The sequence below is a fragment of the Fukomys damarensis genome, unplaced genomic scaffold (genome assembly GCF_012274545.1).
Source record: "Fukomys damarensis isolate Sample0158 unplaced genomic scaffold, DMR_v1.0_HiC HiC_scaffold_17, whole genome shotgun sequence".
NCBI lineage: Eukaryota > Metazoa > Chordata > Mammalia > Rodentia > Bathyergidae > Fukomys > Fukomys damarensis.
In genome coordinates, this window is record NW_022900929.1 from 10,884,015 (window position 1) to 10,905,597 (window position 21,583).

The 21,583-nt window shown below is 38.0% G+C and overlaps 1 protein-coding gene across 1 annotated transcript in view; it reads right to left on the bottom strand.

The window, feature by feature from the left end:
- The window catches only part of Vps41 (VPS41 subunit of HOPS complex), a 158,560-nt gene that overhangs the window by 128,201 nt on the left and 8,776 nt on the right, over positions 1 to 21,583 (bottom strand). Inside the window, exons 2-3 of the mRNA XM_010610865.3 lie at positions 20,473 to 20,511; positions 136 to 243 (exon numbers count right to left, since the gene is read on the bottom strand). Coding sequence (XP_010609167.1) covers positions 136 to 243; positions 20,473 to 20,511 — 147 coding nt within the window. The remainder of the gene's footprint in view (positions 1 to 135; positions 244 to 20,472; positions 20,512 to 21,583) is intronic.

Here is a 21,583-nt window from a genome sequence, read left to right on the forward strand (position 1 = left end):
CTAAATAAAGTATCCGGGATGGTGGCTTTGTTTTTTGTTAGTGAGAAGGAGAAGGAGTTGCAGAAAGGAAATACAATCACTGTAAGACACCACCAAAAGCATCAGAACTCCACCACCCAGCCCCGGTCCCCTTACCTTGTCATGGACTGTCATGCAGCTAGCTGCATCCTTCTGAAGAATTTCTGTCACCCCATTAGAAAGCCTTTCATATTTCAGCTTGGGTTCCTCTTCACTCTCTTCTTCCTGAAATGAAAAGCACAGAAAAGGGACAGCTGTTATGGATTTGTTTTGAAAGACTCAAAACACATTTGTTAAGGGGGAATAGAGATGGTCCTTTTCCCACTGTCAAGAACCAGAACCACAGCTAACAGTTAAAATCACTGTTAACTTGAGCCAACTGGGTGATTCAACTTCATTAGCAGAACAAATTCAAATGTTGAAAACAGAAGTAGACAGACTTACTGCTGTATTGTCACTAACTTTTTATGTTTGATCTTACTCTGTGGGACAGAATCATAGAATATTCTTCATACTTATAGGGAAGGAATCAATAAACTATCACAGCCACCATCAATAATGAAGGACGGTTGTTAAAATCACCATGAGGATTCAGAAGATTTAATTATATCAATATGTAAGGAAATACTGAAACCCAAGTTGATGAAGATAATCTAATCATTGGCCATTTCCTTCCAAACTAATTCTTCAAACTCCAACTAATATTAAAGTACATCAATGAACTAAGCTAATATTTTAAAGTACATCAATGTTCCCAACCAAAATAACTGAGGTTTGGTGGAATCGACATTAACTGCCCCAGGAATCACAGGGCTACTGAGCTCATCTTGAGTAGGAGAGTCAAAATTCCAGAGTGGTAGAGAAGCCAAGGAGAGTCGAACTAGCACACCAAAGACGCATTCTTCCCAGAAGCATTTCTCACTTCTGGCTGGAAGGCAACAGGTTCAAAACCCAAGCTCTGCCATGCCATTCTTCTTGGAGCCAGACGATAGACTGAAACATGAGCCAAAATAAGCCCTTCCTCCTTTAATCTGTAGGTGTCAGGTATTGTGTCTCAGTAAGAATTAAGTAAAATTATCCCACTATACAGATTTTCAGTAACAACTGATTATCACAATTTTAAGTAATTTCCTCAAGATACACAGTGGGTAGCGATGAAACCAAAAATCAAGTTCACTTATGAAAGCTCTAAGTCCAAATAACACACTACCCTCGCTCTCATAAAAATGAATCTACAAAAATGAAGCCTCTGCCCTTGCTATGCCTGCAAATAATTACAAACTATGTGATCAATGGGAAATGTTTTAAATGTGCTTATTTAACATGTACATTATCAGTCTGTTACTGCTTAACACATTTTATTATTTTACACAGTTTTTTGGGTGGGCACTTCAGCTAAGTGGCTCTCTCTGAGCTCTTGCACAGGGTTGCAGCCAAGATGTCAGCTGAAGTTGCAAGGATCTATCAGAAGCCACGACTGATGTGTGTTTCCAGGAGTGTCTATTTGCAAGACAGCACGCTCAAATGGCTGGCAAGACGGTCCACATGGGAGGCTTCAGTTTTTTCTCATGGACCTTTCTAAAGGGCTAAGTGTCCTCAGAACGTGGCAGGTAGCTTTCCCCAGAGTGAGTGAGCCAAGAAAGAACCAAATGAAACCTTGTATTTTACATGACCTAGCCTCAGAAGTTACACACTATGGTTTCCACAATATTCTATTGATCACAGAGGTCACCCATGATTCAGTTTAGGAAGAGAGGACACAAGGACACGACTAACAGGAAGGAAAGATTACTGGGGGCCATCTCGCAGGTGAGCTGCAAGGAAGCAATAAAACTTGAAGAATAATCAACTTCAGTTTCAAAAGAGTCATTATTCCATGTCTACTGGTGAGCTCTCTTAAATTTAATTCAAGTATTCATAAGCTATTGTTTACTTAGGAATAGAGTATTACAATCAAAGATGGTACGCAGTATTAACTTTCCAAGAAAAGCTTTAAGACTAGCAACAAAAGTATAGTAAGCACAGTTAACCAAAAGAGCTTTACATTTTTGTAAAAAGATACCTTATGCTAATCAACCAAACCTAAGAAGCTAGTACGCTCCAAACTGATCTGTTTTTAATATAAAATATTAAAGTTAATTAACTGAGTCTAAAGAAGCCTAAAAAAGGAAAATTACAAAATGCAGCAAATAGTTCTACTTGTGTATCTACAAGGAAGAAATAGAAATCATTACAAAGTTCACATTAAACTTGACACAGATGATGTGTGCATTCTGGAGTAAATGCGTTAAATACAAATTGAATCCTGAATGTTGGTCTTTATAATAAGATGCCACATGTTGCTCAAGTCTGGACATCAAATGTGCATCCAATATGAAAAGTTAATTCTAGCCTCTTGACTATTTTGCATAAAAGCACTCATCCACGGACCATTAGATAAAGTTACCATAAATAAAATTTGCCTGTCTCATTTATAAGTGAAAAACTAAATAATTTTTCTCACATAAATATACAAAAATAAATACTTTCACAACACAGTTCACTGAAGCATTTGTGCTATGTATCAAAAACCATAAATAAACTGAAAAATACGATATTAGGCACCTGATGTACCATTTCACACTCTTTTGACAGGTATCTTTTAAGTTAAATGCTAAAAGCAAGCAAAAGGTGAATATTTAAGTTTTTTCTCAGTAAACAAAGAAAATAGAAAGTGATTTTAAAATACAATTGAGAGAGGCTATTCTGCTGCTGCAGACTCTATATCTCATTTTAAATAAAAAAAATTTAAAATCAAGTAGATTTAATGTAGTTTCACTTTAATTTTTTAAAATTTTTGGAAAAAAAGACCCTCGTGCCATTTAAACTTCCATGGTAAACAAACCAGTCTTAATAAAAAGCCAATCAATAATTTCTGTTAAATTTTAATAATCTCACAAAGCTACAAATAAAACCATCAACAGTGAGTTGAGATGACAGTTAACTGTGTTACTATGACAACCTGGCGGAACAGAACAAGTCCTGACTTGCAGCTAAGCCAAGATATGAACAGAGTGACATTTACCCATACAAGAAAAATGTGCAGCTATCCTTTAAAAAGAATCAATTCCTGAACTAACATGGAGTTTCACTAAGTGTATAGCACTTTTAATTAAAGACAAATCCCTTAAACTGTCCTATAAAATTTCCAAACACTACCTAAAAATAAATGTCTTATCCTGGTCACCCTTATGAGTTTTGCACTTAAAAGAGGAAAACAATTACTTTGGGGAATAATAAATTAAAGCAATTAAGGATTTCTGAAAACTGTTTGGTAATTTGTTACTGTTATTCATTTTTCCCATAGGGTTAAGTTTCTATGGAAGAAGTCCTATTACCTAACTTGGACTTGTATACCAATAAGAATATTGCATTTGCTTCCTACCTAACCATTAAAAGTGTGTCTATAAGAAATTTCTTTTCATAGTGCTTACAAACAATATAGTCTATATTTTTCATTGTCTTAATTTTATCAATATCTTTTTCATACATTAGTAAATTACATAGGAATACATTCCCTTTACAGTCCAAATGAGACTTGAAGTTTACTTGTCAGAAGTGTATGTTTCATTTTCTGTTGTTACTATTTATATAGAAATAAAAGTTGATTTCTCGATACCACCTCTTTATAAGAATTTAGGTTGGTTTCGATAAAATGACTCCAGATAAATTAAAAGAAATAGGTGAGCTGTCATCATATAAAACCCACATAAGTTACTGGAAACACCACCAGTTGAGGTCCCTAGAGAATCCATACTCTCACCCTATGGAGAAGTCTTTTACTCAGCCAGCTTCCTTCTAAAAGACCTCAACTGAATCATCAGAAATTTTAATCACATGAATGGTTTACTTGGTTTCATGTCATTGACTACAACTGACTAGGGGCAAATCCTTTCAATAAATATCCAATGTTTTCAAAAGCTAGATACAGTAAGGAAACACCAACATCAAATCATCAAATTCTCGTTGTTTAAATAAAAGAAAAGCATTCATGCAGCTTGAACTTCCACAGTAAAAACAAAACAAACAAAAACACTTAGTGTTAATAAAAAGTAAATCAATAATCAACTGTGGTTTTGAAGGTATAAAATAAAGGCTTTCTTCCTCTACAATATTCTCTATAGAACTCTAATTACCTTAATGAGAAATGAAATACTCAAAATTGGTAGTCAACCTTAATATATTAAAAATAATTATCAAAATCCAATATTAGAACATTTGAATTTTAGAAAATTTGCATTTTAATATATTCTGTCTTTATAAACAACCCATTTTATAGAAGCCCATGATATACTGAAATACTTCTTTGTAATTACTATTTATTAAAGATGGGAAGAGCAGAAAATTTTTAAAGTTGGTGCTATATATTATTCATTTCTGAAATTAATACTCTATAAGCCAATCAAAACACATAAGTTGAGTCTCAAAAACAACATTTTAAAGGAAATTTAACCACTACCATAGAGTATTATCAACAAAGATAACATAAATCAACAAAAACTGCATTACAGGATAAACATGTTTATGTAAAACTGTGATGTTACCACTAAATATACGTGTATAATACAGGACAGCTCCAAATACATCACACTGATTTTTAACTTTTCCAGAAAGGAGAGACCTCCAAGATGAAAGGAAAAAAGTTATAAAAAAAAAAAAAAGACCCTAAAAAGTGAAGCTCAAAATTAATTAAGGACTAAAGCTGTCAATTAGTTGTGTATTGTACAAATCAACCCTCCACCCCAACACACACAAAAGAATGAATACTACTTTCTTACAAGGTCAGTTGTAACTATTAATTACTGTATTCTACAGTTCTATCACAGAAAGACTTTATACAAAAACAGTATCTGAGAGGAAAGATTTCATTTTCATTTTATTTCATTTTATTGTCACAGCTTGTGGGAAGCGGGGCCAAGGGAGGTGCTACTGGCATACAGCATACAGAGGTCAGGGATGACATGGAATCACTTACCATGCACGAGACAGCACACAGAACAAAAATTACCCAGCCCAAAATACAAAGTTACAGACCATGGGTCACATTATAAAATAGTCCACAGACATTAAGCCTGTTTTCAAGGATGATTTTATGACAGAAGGAAATATTTTCATAATGTCTTCCTGGGTGAAAAAAAATAGGTCATAAAACCTGCTTTGCATGACCTAACGTTTACTTAAGAAATGTATGTGCATATATGGATGAAAATTAGAAGGTGACACCAAACGGTAACTTCCCTAAATACAGGTTCATCTGTACAGGGGGATAATAATAGGGTCCACATTAAAGGGTTGCTGTGATGATTAAAGAAGACAGCAAACAAAAGTAACTATTGTTAGCTATTATCATTAAAACAAAAAAGGAATTGCACTTATTTTAAAAAGGAATGCCATTTTAAAGGTAGTGTTCAACATCCTCTTCAAAATTTTACATCTACTGAATGATTCTTATCTCTCAGAGCTGTTTTCCTTACCATAACACTTTGACCAGAAAAGTGAGGAAAAGTTGAGCCTGTAATAATTGAAGAGTTCTACTTAAGATTCACAAGATATGCAGTTTTCATAAACCCCAGCCTCCCCTTTGCCCTGTAGTATCAGAATTGCATGTTCAATTCAAGGAGGAAAAAAAAATAAGGTGAAGGTTCCCATGCCCTAAGCCACATACCATAAACAGGATCAACTCTCATCATTTACTTTATATTGGGAAAGCGATAAGAATATATAGAAGAGGGGGGGAAACGAGCAAAGCAAATAAGCTTTTCATTTCCTTCCAGCCATATGGAATAACCTCACCAATCTTCAAGATATGCCATTCAGGTGGACAATTTCCGCCACTAAAGCCAACATAACCCTCTTTTCCTTTCTTCCCAATATCCCTCAGTGATCACAAGATCCTTAGAAGCAGGGTTTAGGCCTTTTCATTGTTCTGAACTTCACCTAACAAAACTGTGGGTACCTAATAAAGACCAGGGAAAACACATGCCTGTAGTAACAGCCCACAGAGTTTAGAAAGCAGCTTTTCTAAGACATTCTCTTTAAGATTTCTACACTCCAACTCAGACTATCAGCCGAAGGAACTGCCCAGATCGTTTAACAGTAGGTGTGGCAGAAAGGATGAAGGGCCCAAAGAGAAGGGAGCAGCTATTCTGAAATAATATAAACTGGAATTATAGATAAATTTATAGAAACGAAGCTCTATCATCTTCTAACAGTATGAGCAAATAAAAGTCCTGCAATTTCCATTTTCAGATTTAAATTTCTCGCAAGGTGCAAAAAGCACCTTGTTAGCCAGCCCCTCCAAAGCCTCTTACAGCTTCTCAGTGCCGTCCATAAAGAAAAAGATAAAAATTCACAACAGCAAAAAATTAAAACAATTACCGAAGAAAGCCAAGGAGAAGGTGATACATTTGTTGAATGTGAATTCGGAGCGTGCCCTCATTTGTGAAGAAAACATAAACCACCTGAACAGAAAATAGAGCATACTTCTAGCCCTCGCACTACCCTCTGCCCATAACTCAGAGTCTGTTCAACTCTACCTAAGCAGACATCAGTCCCATCCTTGGTAACTGTTTCTAAGAAGGCAACTATGCCTGCAGCCTCTGCCTCCTATCTCCATACCCCACAACTTTTGGCCCAGGCCACCATCTTTCTACATCTTTCCCCAAAAGGCAGATTGTGACCTGCAAATCCCAGCTCAGGCACTGCAGGACCAAGAGAACACTGATGCTAGGCGGGTGGCACCGCAGAGAGTAACAGGAAAATAAAAAAATAAACCACAAAACAGAATTATTAATAAGTCCAAACATTAATATTTACTTCAGTTTGGATATTGACACTGTAGGCCCACATGTTGAAGGCCTGTTCAGCCTGTGGTGCTAATAAGAGACAGCAGAGAGGTGGAGCCCAGTGGGAGGAAGTGAGGTCTTTGGGGTTGTGGCCCTGAAGAGGATATTGGGACCCCCGCTGCTTGCTGTTTCTCTTTTGCTTCCTGACTTCCAGGAACTGAACAGGCCTCCTCCACCACAAGTTCCTACCACGATGTTTTGTGCTGCCCCAGGCCCGGACCAATGTCACAGACTTAAACCTTGAAATCCTAAGCCAAAATACAGTTTTCCTCCTTTAAGCCAAGTATCTCAAGTATGCTGTCAAAGTAATGGAAAGCTGATCAACACAGCACTTTAAAACAAACAGAGTAAGATAACCACAAAATAAACTGAGAAAATGAAAACTATCCAAGTAAACTGGACCTTCAAGTTACGACTCACCTGACATTGAACTTGGGTTAATTAGGAATATTCATCCGCCTCTTGTTATCTATAGCATGTACCCAGGTAAACATCCATATCTCAGCTGTACTGACACAACTTGAGTATAAGCAGCCCTCAGGAACCGACAGTTCATAAGTCAAGGATCCACTGTACTATCTCCTGCAGCAAGGTACCTAGCCCAGAGTGTGTGGCTGTAAGTTCTATTAGAAACTTTAATAGAAAGTCACTAAATTATTTAAATTGCCCCACAACAGGGAAATATAAAAACTCCTCTCGGTTCATTTTTAAGAAGTGGTAGAACCCTGACAACACAACTCCCAGGGTACACCAAAGGATAAGTCATCACAATTTAAGAACCTGAATGTAAAAACTCTACATAGAAGATCATAAATCAAGTTTAACCCAGGAAACTTAAGATCAAATATTGCAGGAATGCAAAGACTGGGCATTAAGAAGTCTGACTTCATTTTATAGGTCAAAGAAGAAAAAACATAGGGCGCTCTTGACAGACATGCAGACAGCAATTAACCAGTTGAACACTCATTTCTGATTTTAGAAGACCTTTCAGCAAATAAAGAGGTTTCCTTACCAAAGAGCCTACAATTAAAAAACCAGGAATGATGATTTAAAATAAAAACCCAATATGATACTTATGGAAGAGAAGTGCTCTCATCAATAGAAAACAACTCACAGGTGCCAACTATCATGTCTGCTTTTTTTCAAAACCAATTTAAAAGTTTTAGCCAAGGTGAAAGATGAGAAAATGGAAAAGGTAATAAATAGACTGTTGTTGGTATCTTACCTGAAGACTATATGAGTAAGGAAAGAATCAAACACGGTCTGTCAAAACAGACAGCTCTCTGAAATCAGCCTTAAAGACAGGATAAAAATGAGAGGAAAGAAGATTCCAGGCACTGACACCCCGAGTAGGATACTGTGGAGGCAACTGATACCACCTGTCAGGGCGACTGAGGACCCCGCATCCAGGGCAGCCGTGGGGTAGGGTACAGAAAGGACTCCAGGACTCTGCGTCCCCTCCCACGCTGCCCTGCCTTACTCACTGGGCACACAGGCAGCAGCACCCAGCCCTCTCCAGATAAGAACCAAACAGCTGCATTCGTCCCACAGCTTCTTCCCTCACTCTCCCAGGAGAGATGACCTCCTCCCAGGGCTGGTGCCTCGTGGATTCCCCTAAAGGACACCTCACAGGGGTTCAGAAGACTCACTGCCCAAATTCCCACACTACAGCATATTTTTCAAGGCAGTATTCAAATAATTAGGAAAACAAATCCAGGAGGGGCTGTATAAGAACTAGGATGATTAAATATCTTGACAAACCAAGGATGGTGCGCACCTGTAACTGCAGTCCCCTGGGAGACTGAGGCAAAAGGATCACAAATTCAAGACCTTGGGAATCTTAGTGAGACCCTGTCTCAAAAATGAAAGGGCTGGGTATGTAGCTCAGTGAAAAGGACTCGGGGGAAGTTTCGAAAAAGCTCACTAATGTTGAAAGAAAGAAAGAAAGAGGGGGGTGGGAAGGGAAGGGAGGAAGGAAGGAAAGGGTAAAAGGAAAAAGTGGGAGAAAATGGAAAAATTATTCAAAATCCTACTGGAATTCACAACCAAGTAGCCAGTCACGAAGTAAAATAACATTTTCCTACATGAGTTGTAGCGTCCACAGCCCCTGCACACTGGACTACACTTAAAACCTGAGTGACCTCACTTTCTGTGAAAGGGGATGATGGTAGATACTTCAGAGAATTTCTGTAAGAATTAAATGTATGCAAAGCAGAAAGCATGATATCTGCAATATTTAGTGAAGGTCAGCAACAGAAAATATCACAGTATGTGTGACACAACCCCAAGGTTATGCCCCAAAACTCATATCCTCCCTTTCCAAGTTAACTTCCCATCATATTGCCAAAACATAAAATAGAACAAATAGTAACATTTCTAATCTAATTACCTCTTTGTTTTATACTACAGAACTTTCAAAAAATGAAGACAAATGACCTCTGACTGTTTTAGGCTGAGGGATAGCTCTGTGATACAGTGCTTTTTCCAGCATGCAGCAGGCCCTAGGTACAATCCCCAGCACCAAAAAACAAAGTTTTCTAATCACCTAAGTGTGATTCTTGTTGTCAGGAAAAGGATGAGAAATATTAGTCTCCTACTTGCTAAAGTCAGGGCCACTTCTAGATTTCTATAAAGACTAAAAAGCAGCTCAATGAAGGCCAAATACCATTCATGGAAATGGCCCAATCTTTAGTGATGGAAATGAAGACAACACACTTAAACTCTATCAGAGGCTTCTCCACACCCACATCTCTCTGATACTATTCTGAGGGATTTACATATCCACTGAGGTCTTCAAAGAAAAGTCATCTAAGATAAGAAATGTGATGACAGGGACACCTGGGTATCCTGTGTTTAAAAATGGTCACACTAAAAATCAAATAGTTGTCAGTGAAAAGAACCCTTTGTGCTATTACCTTCACAGTGGCATTTCTGGAGCCTGCAGAGAGAGGAATATCTTAAAGCCCAAAAAGGACAGAAATGGACCTTAATTTTCAAATGAAATAATTTAAAAAACATTCATGAACAATCACCAGCAAAGATACACAGATCTGTGTAATTACAGCCCCCCACCACCAACCAGTTTCATTACAATTGCTTTCCCTTGCTTGGGTGTATCCAACTCCCTAAACTCTGAAAAAAAAAAAAAAGTCAGTGAAAGCTCTAAGGAGACAAGGTCATTCAATTGAACTATTTACTGTATTTCCTATCACTGATCATAAACTTGGCAGCTTGAAGCAATGCAACTCTGTTACCTGACCTCTCTGCTGGTTGGACATATGATGCATACTGCCCTGGGCTGGAGTTGGGGTGTCAGTCATAAGTCATTATCCCAGAGGAGTTAGAAGAACCTTTTTCCAGGGTGCAAGGGTCACCTACACTCCTTGGCCATGGACCCTTCCTCCACTCTCAAAGCCAGCCAAGAGCAGGCTGGGTGCTTTCCACAGCACATCAATGTCCCTGGCTCCTGCCTCCCTCCTTCCACCTACAGAAATTCTTACAATATTACTGATACTGCCCAGATAATCCAGGGTAACCTCCCTATTTTAAAGACAGCTGACAATCACCAACCTTAACTCCTCCTTGCCCCATACCTTATCATAAGGGAAAGAGGACAAAGACATCTTTGGGGGACCATTATTCAGCCTGAGGATTGGGGAGGATACAGAGCTGGATGCCTGAGGCCCAAAACAATCAAACAAACAAAAAAACAGTTCTCATTTGCAGGTTCCTAACTTAAATCATTATCCCTTTAAGGACATAGCATGGACTCAAACAATTCTCAGTGAACCAGGAGGCCACGGCTGTCCTTGCTTCTGTGTGACAAAGGGTCCTCTCAAGGTCCTAGTTTCACCATCTCCAACATAAAAATACAATGTCACCATCAGAGAAGCCTTTCCCAACCACCAAGGACCAAAGAGCAACTCCTCAACCCACTCCATATTCTCATTACTCAATGTTATTTTTTGATCTGCAACATTTATCACTACCTGATATATATTTCGGTTTTTTTGTCTACCTTCCTCATCAAATATTGCTGTATTTTAGCTTCCTAGTATATTTGTTGAATGAATAAAATGATCAATCTTGGACTGCCTAAAAGAATTTTTCTCCCCAACAGTGAAATTATAAATTCTGCTCAGAGATATATCATACCAAGGAGTAAATATGTTCATCTTTTTAATCTCTAACATATGGCAGAAATACAGATTCAAAAATCTAATATCCACAAAGTTTCCAAGTGGGTAATTTTTATATGTGCTTTAAAGGGCATGTTTATCCATGCCTGGGAGATGCCATAATCAGCAGAATCTGTTAATATTAATAGCTCATTAAATAAAAGAGCAGGTTTTTAATCCAAGGACAGTGTGGAAGGATGTAACATTACAACCCCATGCTCCAGTTTTCTCAGCAATCAATCTCTTAACAGGGTACATTACCATTTTAGTTACTAGTCACTATAAATTTATTAAAATTGATACATGTAAAGAATCAATTTAAGTTTCAATAAATGATTCATAATGCTCTATATACCAGGTGAGAGAAATAAATTATTTTTGCATGATGCACTTTCTGATTAAGAAAGCTATCTCCTGATTTCTCACAATGACTGGATTCCATTTTCACAAAATTAAGAACTCTCCGTGTGGTTATTTAAAAATGAATCTATCACTTGACATAAATAACACATGGTTTATTTTAAATAGCTTCAGGGATAAGTCCATTTGGTTTGATTAAAATTTATACAGAATATATATTTATGACCTTCAAACTGTGGTATCTCGAAAAACTAAAGGAGATCTAACAAAGACCTACTATGACAACAGAAAACCCAAAAATATTTCAACTGTGCCCTACAAAAAAGGACAGGAAAACAAAATACATGTGCTACCAGTATAAGCGATATTTGTGCATTGCACATACAGTTTTCATGTGTGAAGACTTCCTTGAGTGTGACAGTTGAAGCAGATTATTTCTGTTGTAGAGTTCTATTGGTAGTTTCATTGTAGTTCATATAAGAATTTATTTCTGATGTTATCATTTAGGTTTTGTAAGCAAGTACATAGCTGATGTGAAAATGTTAATTTTACTCTAAACATACAATACATATTAAGAATACTTTATTTTGTTGATATTTTATGTCTGTTAACTACACACTGTATAATATAATAAGAACCTCCTGACAATACAGCAAGACCAGAGAGATGTCAAGTATGTCCTTCAAAAAAGGCAGGAAAGCAAAACGCATGAGCTGTCAGTGTAAGCGATACATGTGTATGCAGCATGCTGTTGCCACGTGTGAAGACTGCCTTACGTGTGATAACTGAATTAAAGGTTATTTTTGTTGTAGAGCTGTATTGGTATTTTCATTGTAGTTCATATAGGAATTTATTTCTGCGGTTATTTTTTAGACATTGTACAGCAAAACACAGTGGATGTTGAACATTTTGATGCTTTTTTATAAACTCGATAAACATTAAAAATTCAATAATTTTACTTTTAAATTTTCATTATTCATTGTTTAATAAAGCTCATAAAATTAAAATTAGTAATTAATAGAAAGATTTCAAAAGAATAGACATGGGTATTATACACCCTTCAGCAAGCTCCTTTAACACAAAATTGCCATGATGTTCCAAACAGACAGAAGTGGTGCTAATTAGCTCCTGTTGTTACGTGCTTCGGCCTGGGGCTGGACGATGCAATGCATGCGCATGAATCTTTGCTTCAGTGGCACGCACTGTAAGCAGCAGCAGCAGCAGCAGCAGCATCACAAAAGCCTTGGTTTAGCTACTCTATTGCATTGCTGAATTACAAAAGATCATGGGACCCTCACCTGGCAAAGCAGACATGGACATGTTTCAATCTCATCTTGGGATCTTCCCTCTCCTTACCTCCCTCTGGTGCCTGATGTTGTTACACTTGTCATCTCTTTACTGTTCAGGTCTGATCTGGAAATGTCAGGCTCATAAATTGATGTTGCTATTATAAAGTTCTTTGGACAACATAATAAACTGAGAAAAGGTGGGATATACTTCTAAATATATAATGTATCAAGAAGCAATCCACAGTAGGCAGGATTTTAAAAAATACTTATCTCCTCAAAGCAGAGGTGCTTTCACGTCTGGTTCAGTGACTAAAGCATCACACAAGATATGGTTGTGTCCCGTAACAGGAAGACTCTACAGAAAATGATGACATTTCCATGTTACTGGTGCCTCCATTTCCTCTCCTTGTACTACTGATCCTACTCAGAATAAATTGTACTGTTACAACACTACAATTTTGGAATTGTTACTTCAGCATAACCAGCTTCTTCTGCCTAATAACACTGACAACACCATGGTCCACAATAGATGAGGTGACCAAGGGAAGCACCTTGCAGGACACACAACACAGAGCAAAGCTCTACAAAACTTCATGTTCCAAATATCTTTTTATTTTCCCCCTTAAGGTACTGAGATAAAAAGTTTGGCAAAAAATAAGAGAATCAGTGAAATCAGTGAACCTCTACAGTTACTGGTTAGGAGCCCAGGCTTTAGAGTCACAGTGCTAGATTCAAATCCACTTACCGGCCTGCAGCCTTGGGCAAGTTAACTGAACACTGTTTCTTCATCTGTGTCTTAGTCTGTTTTGTGCTGTTACAACAGAATTCCAGACTTGGCAATTTGTAAACAATGGCTCCAGTTCTGGAGGCCGAAGTCCAGGTGGAGGGACTACATCTGCTGAGAGCCTTCTTTGTGTGACATGTGATGACAAAAGATAGGGACTGAACTACTATAACAAATCCACTCTCTAAGTAATGATGTTAATCCCTTCATGAGGGCAGAGCCCTCTTAAAGGTCCTAGATCCCAACACTGTTGCATGGAGGATTAAGTTTCCAACACATGGATTTGGGATTAGGGGATTCAAACACAGCAACCCAAAAAATAGAAGCCATTGCCACTGCCAAGTCACAAGGCTGATTCATGTACCTAAAGAGGATACGAAGGGATCAAGCACTGAATTCTACACTAAGTGTTTTTTTTAATGATCATCATTATCAGAATAAAATCCCAACACGGTTCATATTCTACTATACCATCTCTGCTACAAAGAGTTCACAAAGTACCTCTACAAGCAGTGACTCGTAGGACTTCAAAAGTAAAGTAAGTTCTACATGGGAATGTCTGCTTGCAATCCCAGCATTCTAGGACACCTGAACAGGATGGTAAGCTCAAGCCCACCTGGGCAACTTGGTGATCTATAAGATTCCGTCTCAAAATTATTTTTTTAAAAAAAATTTTTAAAGGGATATAGCTAGAATTATAGCTCAGTGCAAAGGCAGGTTCAATACCCAGTACCACCAATAGATAGATAGACTGTACACAAACAGACAGTAAAATACAAGGAGTGAACAAAACATGATGAATATTTAAATTCTAAAAAAACTTCTTGGGAAGGAAAGAAAGAGGATGAAGAAAAGAATTAACACTGCTATGTACATATATCAACTTCCCAAAATGAACACAATCATTATGTACTGACAACACATACTAATAAAAGTTAAATAAATAATAAACTTCTTAAGTGAAAGATCCACTGCTAAGAACGGAGGGAGAAGTATTTTTGAAGCAAGGGGTAGTAGAGTACTGTGAATATTCTGAGGGTGATTAGTGGCAATGTGTCTTTTATTGAAATAAATTTTTTATTTAAAACATTCATCATATGTTGCAATCAAACATTTATAGAAATTTCTGTCAAAAATACTGTCGTATTTCTCATCCACCTTATTCCGCAGATCTGGCACTGTGCAACTTTTGGCTCTTTTCCAAAGTCAGAAATGACCATGAAAGGTAGACATTTTGAATTCATTCAGGACAGCAAGGCAGTCAGGACAACACAACTAAAGAGGACATCCAGAACTGCTTCAGAAAGTGGCAAGAATAATGGGATAAGCGTGTCTGAAGTGAGGGGGAGCATCCTGAGGGGGATTCATGGCAATGTGTCTTTTTCTGTAAAACATTTTTATTCAAGCATTCACCATACTGATCACATCTAGCAAAATCCCAAAAGTTGGTTTGCTCACCTGCTTTTGTGTGAAAATATATTTAATAAGGAAGCATACTGTTTCATGCTGAATAAAAGGACTTCTCCGTGAATTAGAAAGTACTACTTTTAAAGAAAAAAATTATCTGCATATATAGAAATAAACGGTTATGATTTAGAACTTGGGCTTTGAACATCTTTTTCCTTTAACTGCCTTCTCTGCTGGACTGAGTCTCTGACAACACAGCTGAGCTAGACATTTGGCACCTTCTTGGCTCTCCTGCCCAGCTCACCTCTCATGATGTCCTACACCTCCTATTCACTGGACCTAACAAGCATCTCCTTGAACACTGTTCCTTTTCACCTTCTCAACAGCTCCACTGGGCCCTACACTCTTATCAGTTATGGGGGCCTTCCAGGAGAACCAAGCAAGTGGTCCTCCTACCAAAGACCCTCCTTCCAGTTCGTGTGTCACCAGCCTTCATCTCTACCCCACCACTCAAGCCTTTGGCCAGCTCCCTGATGTCCACACTGCCTGGTTTGATAAATCAGGAGTTTTCTAGCCCTGATGTCTTTCCTTATGGTCTAACTACACTGGTGCCTCAACTCTAACACGCTAACACCCATGCACTGGATGACTCGACTCAGTCTCTGCCCCTACATTCCCTCCTTCCACAAGTGGGCCTCTCTACCCACTTACCTTCCAAGGTCCCCAGCAACTTCACTCTGGAACCAACCATTTTTCTGTGCTCCCACCTCCCCCATTATCACTTACAGCCACAGCAATCATCTGTAAGTACCAAAAAGATCTTAGTGCTTCAAAATGGAAGTGAAATCCTTTTAAAGATAATGTACTTCTTGTTATGCTTTTCAAAAGAAAAACACCATCTAAGAAATTGTCTGGCTCATCATACTAAGGTAGAATAAAAAGTACACTATATAGTAAAAAAAAAAAATCTGAGCTAGGAGGACCACTTTATTCTACAAAATTTGCCAAAACTGATTAAAGTATTAATATAAATGCAGGATCCATAACTATAGCTCTTAAATGACATACTTAATTATCTTGATTATAATACAGTTTTTAACTTCTACTTTAATGACAATATACAAGTTGAAATTCTTAGTTTTACACACTGATGTATACCAGGTGTAATCAAAAAAATATGGTGGATTTACATTCTTTAAAAATTATTACAGTAAAAGACACTGTACCATTAATCCATCCCAAAATACTCCATCTCACTGCACATACATTTATCCCAGCATTCCTGCCACTTTCTGAAGCAGTGCTGAAAGTTCACTTTTCTGAGTGTTTTTAATTATACTGCCATGGTTACCTCAGTGTCTTGAATCGATTCAAATGTTTACTTTTTATGATCATTTTGACATTGGGGAAGAGCAGAGGTCATACAGTGCCAGACCCAGTGACTAAAGTAATGAGAACATAGCATGTTTTTCAAGGCTGCATTCCGCTGAATGGTACTCAGCAGCAACACTCACCATATATTTGATGGCACCTCGTAAAGACAGTCATGAAAGAGGGCTTTCAGAAGTGCTTTGGAAAGTGGCAAGAATAATGGGATAAGTATGTTTGACGTGAAGGGGAGCACTGTGAGGGTCAAAACAGGGAATGTGTGTTTTATGATGTTTTTAAATTTTAAATCTTCATTGTATTTTTGCATACACCTTGCATACACCGCCTTCGATTACGTTATACAACTCAGCTATTGCATTTGGGTGCAGTTTTCAAGATTAATGAAAAACAAAGAGATAATTTTGAACAGATAATATTCTCTTTCAGACATACATTAGGATAAACCTAAAATAATGGTCTTCTTGATATAACATAAAAGCCTAATTTATACAAAAACAAATCTTTTTATGCCAGACAAATTGTTGTAATACATGACTGAGAACATTGCACATAATTGTTCACAGAAATGGAAATTATCTGATTCTTGAGTAAGGAAGTAAAAATATATGAAAGACATGCCTATCTCACAAAAGCTTACCAGTTACAGAATCTAATGGGAAGAAGAGACAGAGGACAAGGGATCAAAGAGTCTTGGACAGACTGAGTGATGCCTTTTTTTTTTTTGAGTGATGTCTTAAAACACCACTCCTACAACTACAAAGTGATTCAACTCAGTAAACAAACCCAAGAAAAATGTCTCACAATGCTTAGGTACAAACAGAGTATATGTACAAAGCCTGGATTTGGCCCATCAACTGTTCTCTACTCTGCTGGTCCATAAACTCTGTAGAATCAGTGACCACTCTCAGAGAGCCGGCAGGCCATCTTTCTGTCTCAGTTCAGAGCAGCAAGTTGGAAAATAAGCAACCACCACCACAGGTAAGATACAAACTGCAGATCACTGATCACAAACCACCAGAGTGCTCCCCTGTGCTTAGTCCTACACAAGACTTTCCAAACATTCGGGTTATCTAACCTCACATCAACCCTTCACAGTGAGCAATCACTGCATTTTCACAAGGAGTTGGAAAGTTCGAGGTGAGCGTGAGGCCCAAATCATACAAACTACAAGGGACAGCCACGATACAAACCCCAATACTGAAGTCAGTCCCTTGGCACTGACCCTAGACGACAAAATGATTCCAGAAGCTAAGAGCTGGAAACCATTTTTTTTTCTACTGATGACATGGCCAGGCCATCGTTTGAATCTGTTTCCTCAACATTAACTACCTTTTCCTCCAGTTTCCTTCTTGAGTTTGGTCAACTCTCATTCCCTAAATTCCTTTTTATGTCCACTTCTATTCTGAGCTTTTGAATTTCAGATTAATGTCACTGATCTTATCTTCAAATGCTTGCTTACAGATACCTAGTGGGGTGTGGTGGTGCACATCTGTTATCCCAGCACTCTAGGAGGCTGGGGTAGGAAGATCATAAATTTGAGCCCAGCCTGGGGAACTCAGTGAGGCCCCCAACTCAAAATAATAATAAATGGGCTAGGAATGTAGCACAGTTCAAGGTTCAATCTCCAGTACCACAACACACACACACAACTCCCCCCCTCCACCCATGAAGGAGTGTTATGTTACTATTTTTTGCTAATCAAAGAAACTTATGAGAGCTTTGTACAGATGTTATCTGCCATTTCAGGCCATTTTTAAATGTCTTGGCCTTTCCTGGGTAGCAAGAGCAGAAGACAGAGAAGGAGTGAGGCATATGGCCATTTCACTAGGCTTGTGAGTCACACAGACAAAGTGAAGTACACTTTCTTTTATAAGTGCGGGAGAAAAGAGTAGGGAATTATGATTTGGGGATGGACTTTGTTTCTGGGTACCCTTAACTTTCTCTGCTTTGTGTTCTATCTTTCCCAGAAGCAGCACCATCTAGCACTGGCCACTCTGGGCCCGCACACTTTTAAGTTCATTCATTCACGCATACATTCATTATTCATTCTCCTGGGAATTGATCCCAGGGCCTTCTCACTGAGCTTCATACTAAGCCCTTTTTATATTTTTATTTATTATTAATTTTTTTAATGTCAAGATAAGTGGCTATGGGGCAGGGATTTAGTTCAGTGGTGCTGTGCCTGACTCACGAGCGCAGGGTCCTGAGTTCAATTCACAAGGTCCTGAGTTCAATTCCTAGTACTAGAAGAAGAAGAAAAAAAAATAGGATAAGTGGCTAAGTTGCCCAGGCTGGGGAGGAACTTGCAATTTTCCTGCCTCAGTGTCCCACAGTGCTGGAATTATAGGTGTGTACCACTACACATGCTAGTCTTCAATTTTCCATGTCTACCAGGTCTCTCATCTCTGGTCACAGTTCCCCACTCATGGAGGAGGTCTCCTTTCCCTGGGGACAGTTTTTGTCTTCATTCTGCCACCAGCTCAGCTGCACAGCCTCCACCAGACTCTGGATTCCAGCACCAACCTCAGAGTTGGCTCCACTGATATTTACAGTCTCATTTAGGTTAAAACTTTCAGCAATCCCTGTGTCCTATTTATACTGGAGGCCTGGGATGTATGCACTTTTCTTTGCTTTCCCTGTTGATTCATTTAGTATCTGGAGAATCTATAGAAAGATTTAGACTCAGATGCCTGCCAACCTCTTCCACACCTGCAAATTGAAATTTCTGTACAGAGCTCAAACACTGTATGACTCTATAGCAATGACTCTGAGAACACAGGTTCTCACTTAGACTTCCAAAAATGAGAATGGTGATCTGAAATGCTTTTCCTTTTCAATACTTTATCAGAAACTAGTAGGTATTACATACACCCCATTCATAAGAAAATTCAAATTCACAAATGCCTTACCTGGAGCCCCATAGAAACAGAACCAACACAGTGAAATGCTATAACACCATATATATTTGCACATGTACATATATATATAGCTTCCTAGAAGAATATGCATTCAACTTTTCTCTAAAAAAGCAACAAAATTCATCTAATAACAATATGCAACATCAACTCAAATTTAATAGACTATCATAGGTATAGTCCATTGGTGTGACTTTCCAGCAGGTCATCACAGATACCCTTTCATTCCTCTGAGCTAAATTAAACAGTAAAATGAAAATATGTGCTTCTTGCTAATCTACAAAATGGACAACTGAATTAATTTGTATCATGCTTAAATTTGTTTGTTATGCATAGTTCAGAAATGGAATTTTTTTAAAAGCCCTAATGACTTTATTTTTTTTAAGATACAATCATCCAACACAACTTGCTAAGTTTCAAGGTAGTTTCTTCTTTATTTAAAAATATTGGGAATAATTTCAAGGATTCGGGAATTATAACAATGAGCATGTCACACTCATTAGATGCATGAATAAAGAATGAACATTGGGGCTTCAAGAGTAGCTCAGCAAAAACCAGTGTAGTGGGGCATGCCTGTAATCCCAGCACTCAGGAGGCTGAGGCAAGAGGACTGCTGTGAGATTGAGACCAGCCTGGGCAATATAGTGAGCTCCAGGGCAGTCTGAACTACATAGTGAGAACCTGTCTCAAAAAAAAAAGAGAAAAAAATTAGCTCAGTGGTAGGGTGCTTGCCTTGTATGTCAAGTCCCTGGATTGGATGCCAGCAGCACAAAAAAAAGAAGAAAAATATATCATAAAATCCAAAACAGATTAAGTTATTTAAAAAAGGCTTAAAGTGTTGAGATTAATTTTTTAAAACTGTGCATTAATTTTTCCAGAGTCCACACACTTCAAGTTAAAATATTATTCAGGATAGGGTTGGGGATTTAGCTCAGTGGCACCATGCCTGCCTTGGAAACACAAGGTCCTGAATTCGATCCCCAGTACTGAAAAATAAATAAATAGTAAAAAACATTATTCAGGATGAAGAGAAAACCTTTTTTCCCTTTTCCTGATTAGTTTTCAAGCTAATCCATTTAATACTTTTAGAGGTAACTGACATGCTCTTCCCTAGGGCTCCACTTTATAGCCCTCCTTTACCCACCCTGCTGGCCCCTGTGAATATCGCACTTGGCAAAGCAGAATGAGCTCACAACAGAACTACAGTTGGCAACTGATCTTAAGGCTACTGAATCACCTCCACCTTACCTCAGACTCATCCGTGGATTCTTCAAGAGAGCCGGTTTCCTGCAAAGCACAGAAAGGGAAATGGTCAGAAGATAGAAAAAACAAAAAATCATTTAAATACTTGCAAGAGAACAAAGTCCCTGTGTTCTTGCCACTCATACCCCTACTGCTCTCTAGAGGACATCATGTGCTCCCTACAATTTCTCCACACCTGGCAGGACCAGGATGAGTCTGGTTACACTGGGTCAGGGAGTCAGCAGGTGAACAAATTACCCTAGGAAGTTGTCTCCTGGGGACTTGGCAGATTCTGTTCCCAGTGCAAATCCATCTGGCAAAGCAGCCTCCCTGATGGCAGGGGAAGAGGAAGCTGCCATCTGAAATGATCTACAAATGAACCTGCATATTGAAAAACTTGTGTTATTAATTACTATGCTATCAATCTGCTTGAGTCAAAATGACTGGCTTGAGAAAACAGGTTTTGTATAAAGAATCCTCCTGCTGTGGTACCTACCAGAGTTTGCTCAAACAAGCTGTGTAATTTACATGTTCTCTTTAAGCCATTAACTCTAAGACAAATTCTGCCAACTACCCCGCTTCTCTATTGCTAAACTATGAATCTTACTGCTCAGGAAGAAACAAAGCAAAAGGAAAAAAATTGACTTGATTCTGCTCATCTCTCACCTGTCCACTGGAAGAGAGAATCTGCTGATGCCATGCACCCTCAAAGAGGTCAGCAAAATGAAGATTTACTTAACGTACTTAAAGATATCAATAGCAATAAAAGGTTACAACTAATATGCTGACACTGAATGTAAGCATTTTACAACAATCCATGAGATAAAGAAAGAACAACAAAAAAAAAGACGGGGCAAGGACATTTTTAGTTCTAACATTTTTTTTCAAGAAAAAGAAATGACATTTTAAAGAAAGTCATGTACAGTGACTTTCAGTTTTTAGAAATTACTACAGTAAAAGACACATTATCATTAACTCCCCTCAAAACAATCAAAATACTTTCTCTCACTTTGAACATATTTATCCTATCATTCTTGGCAATGTGTCTTTTACTGTAATAAGTATTTTTATGTAAACACTCACCCATATTATTTTCACTCACCCTATATATATATAT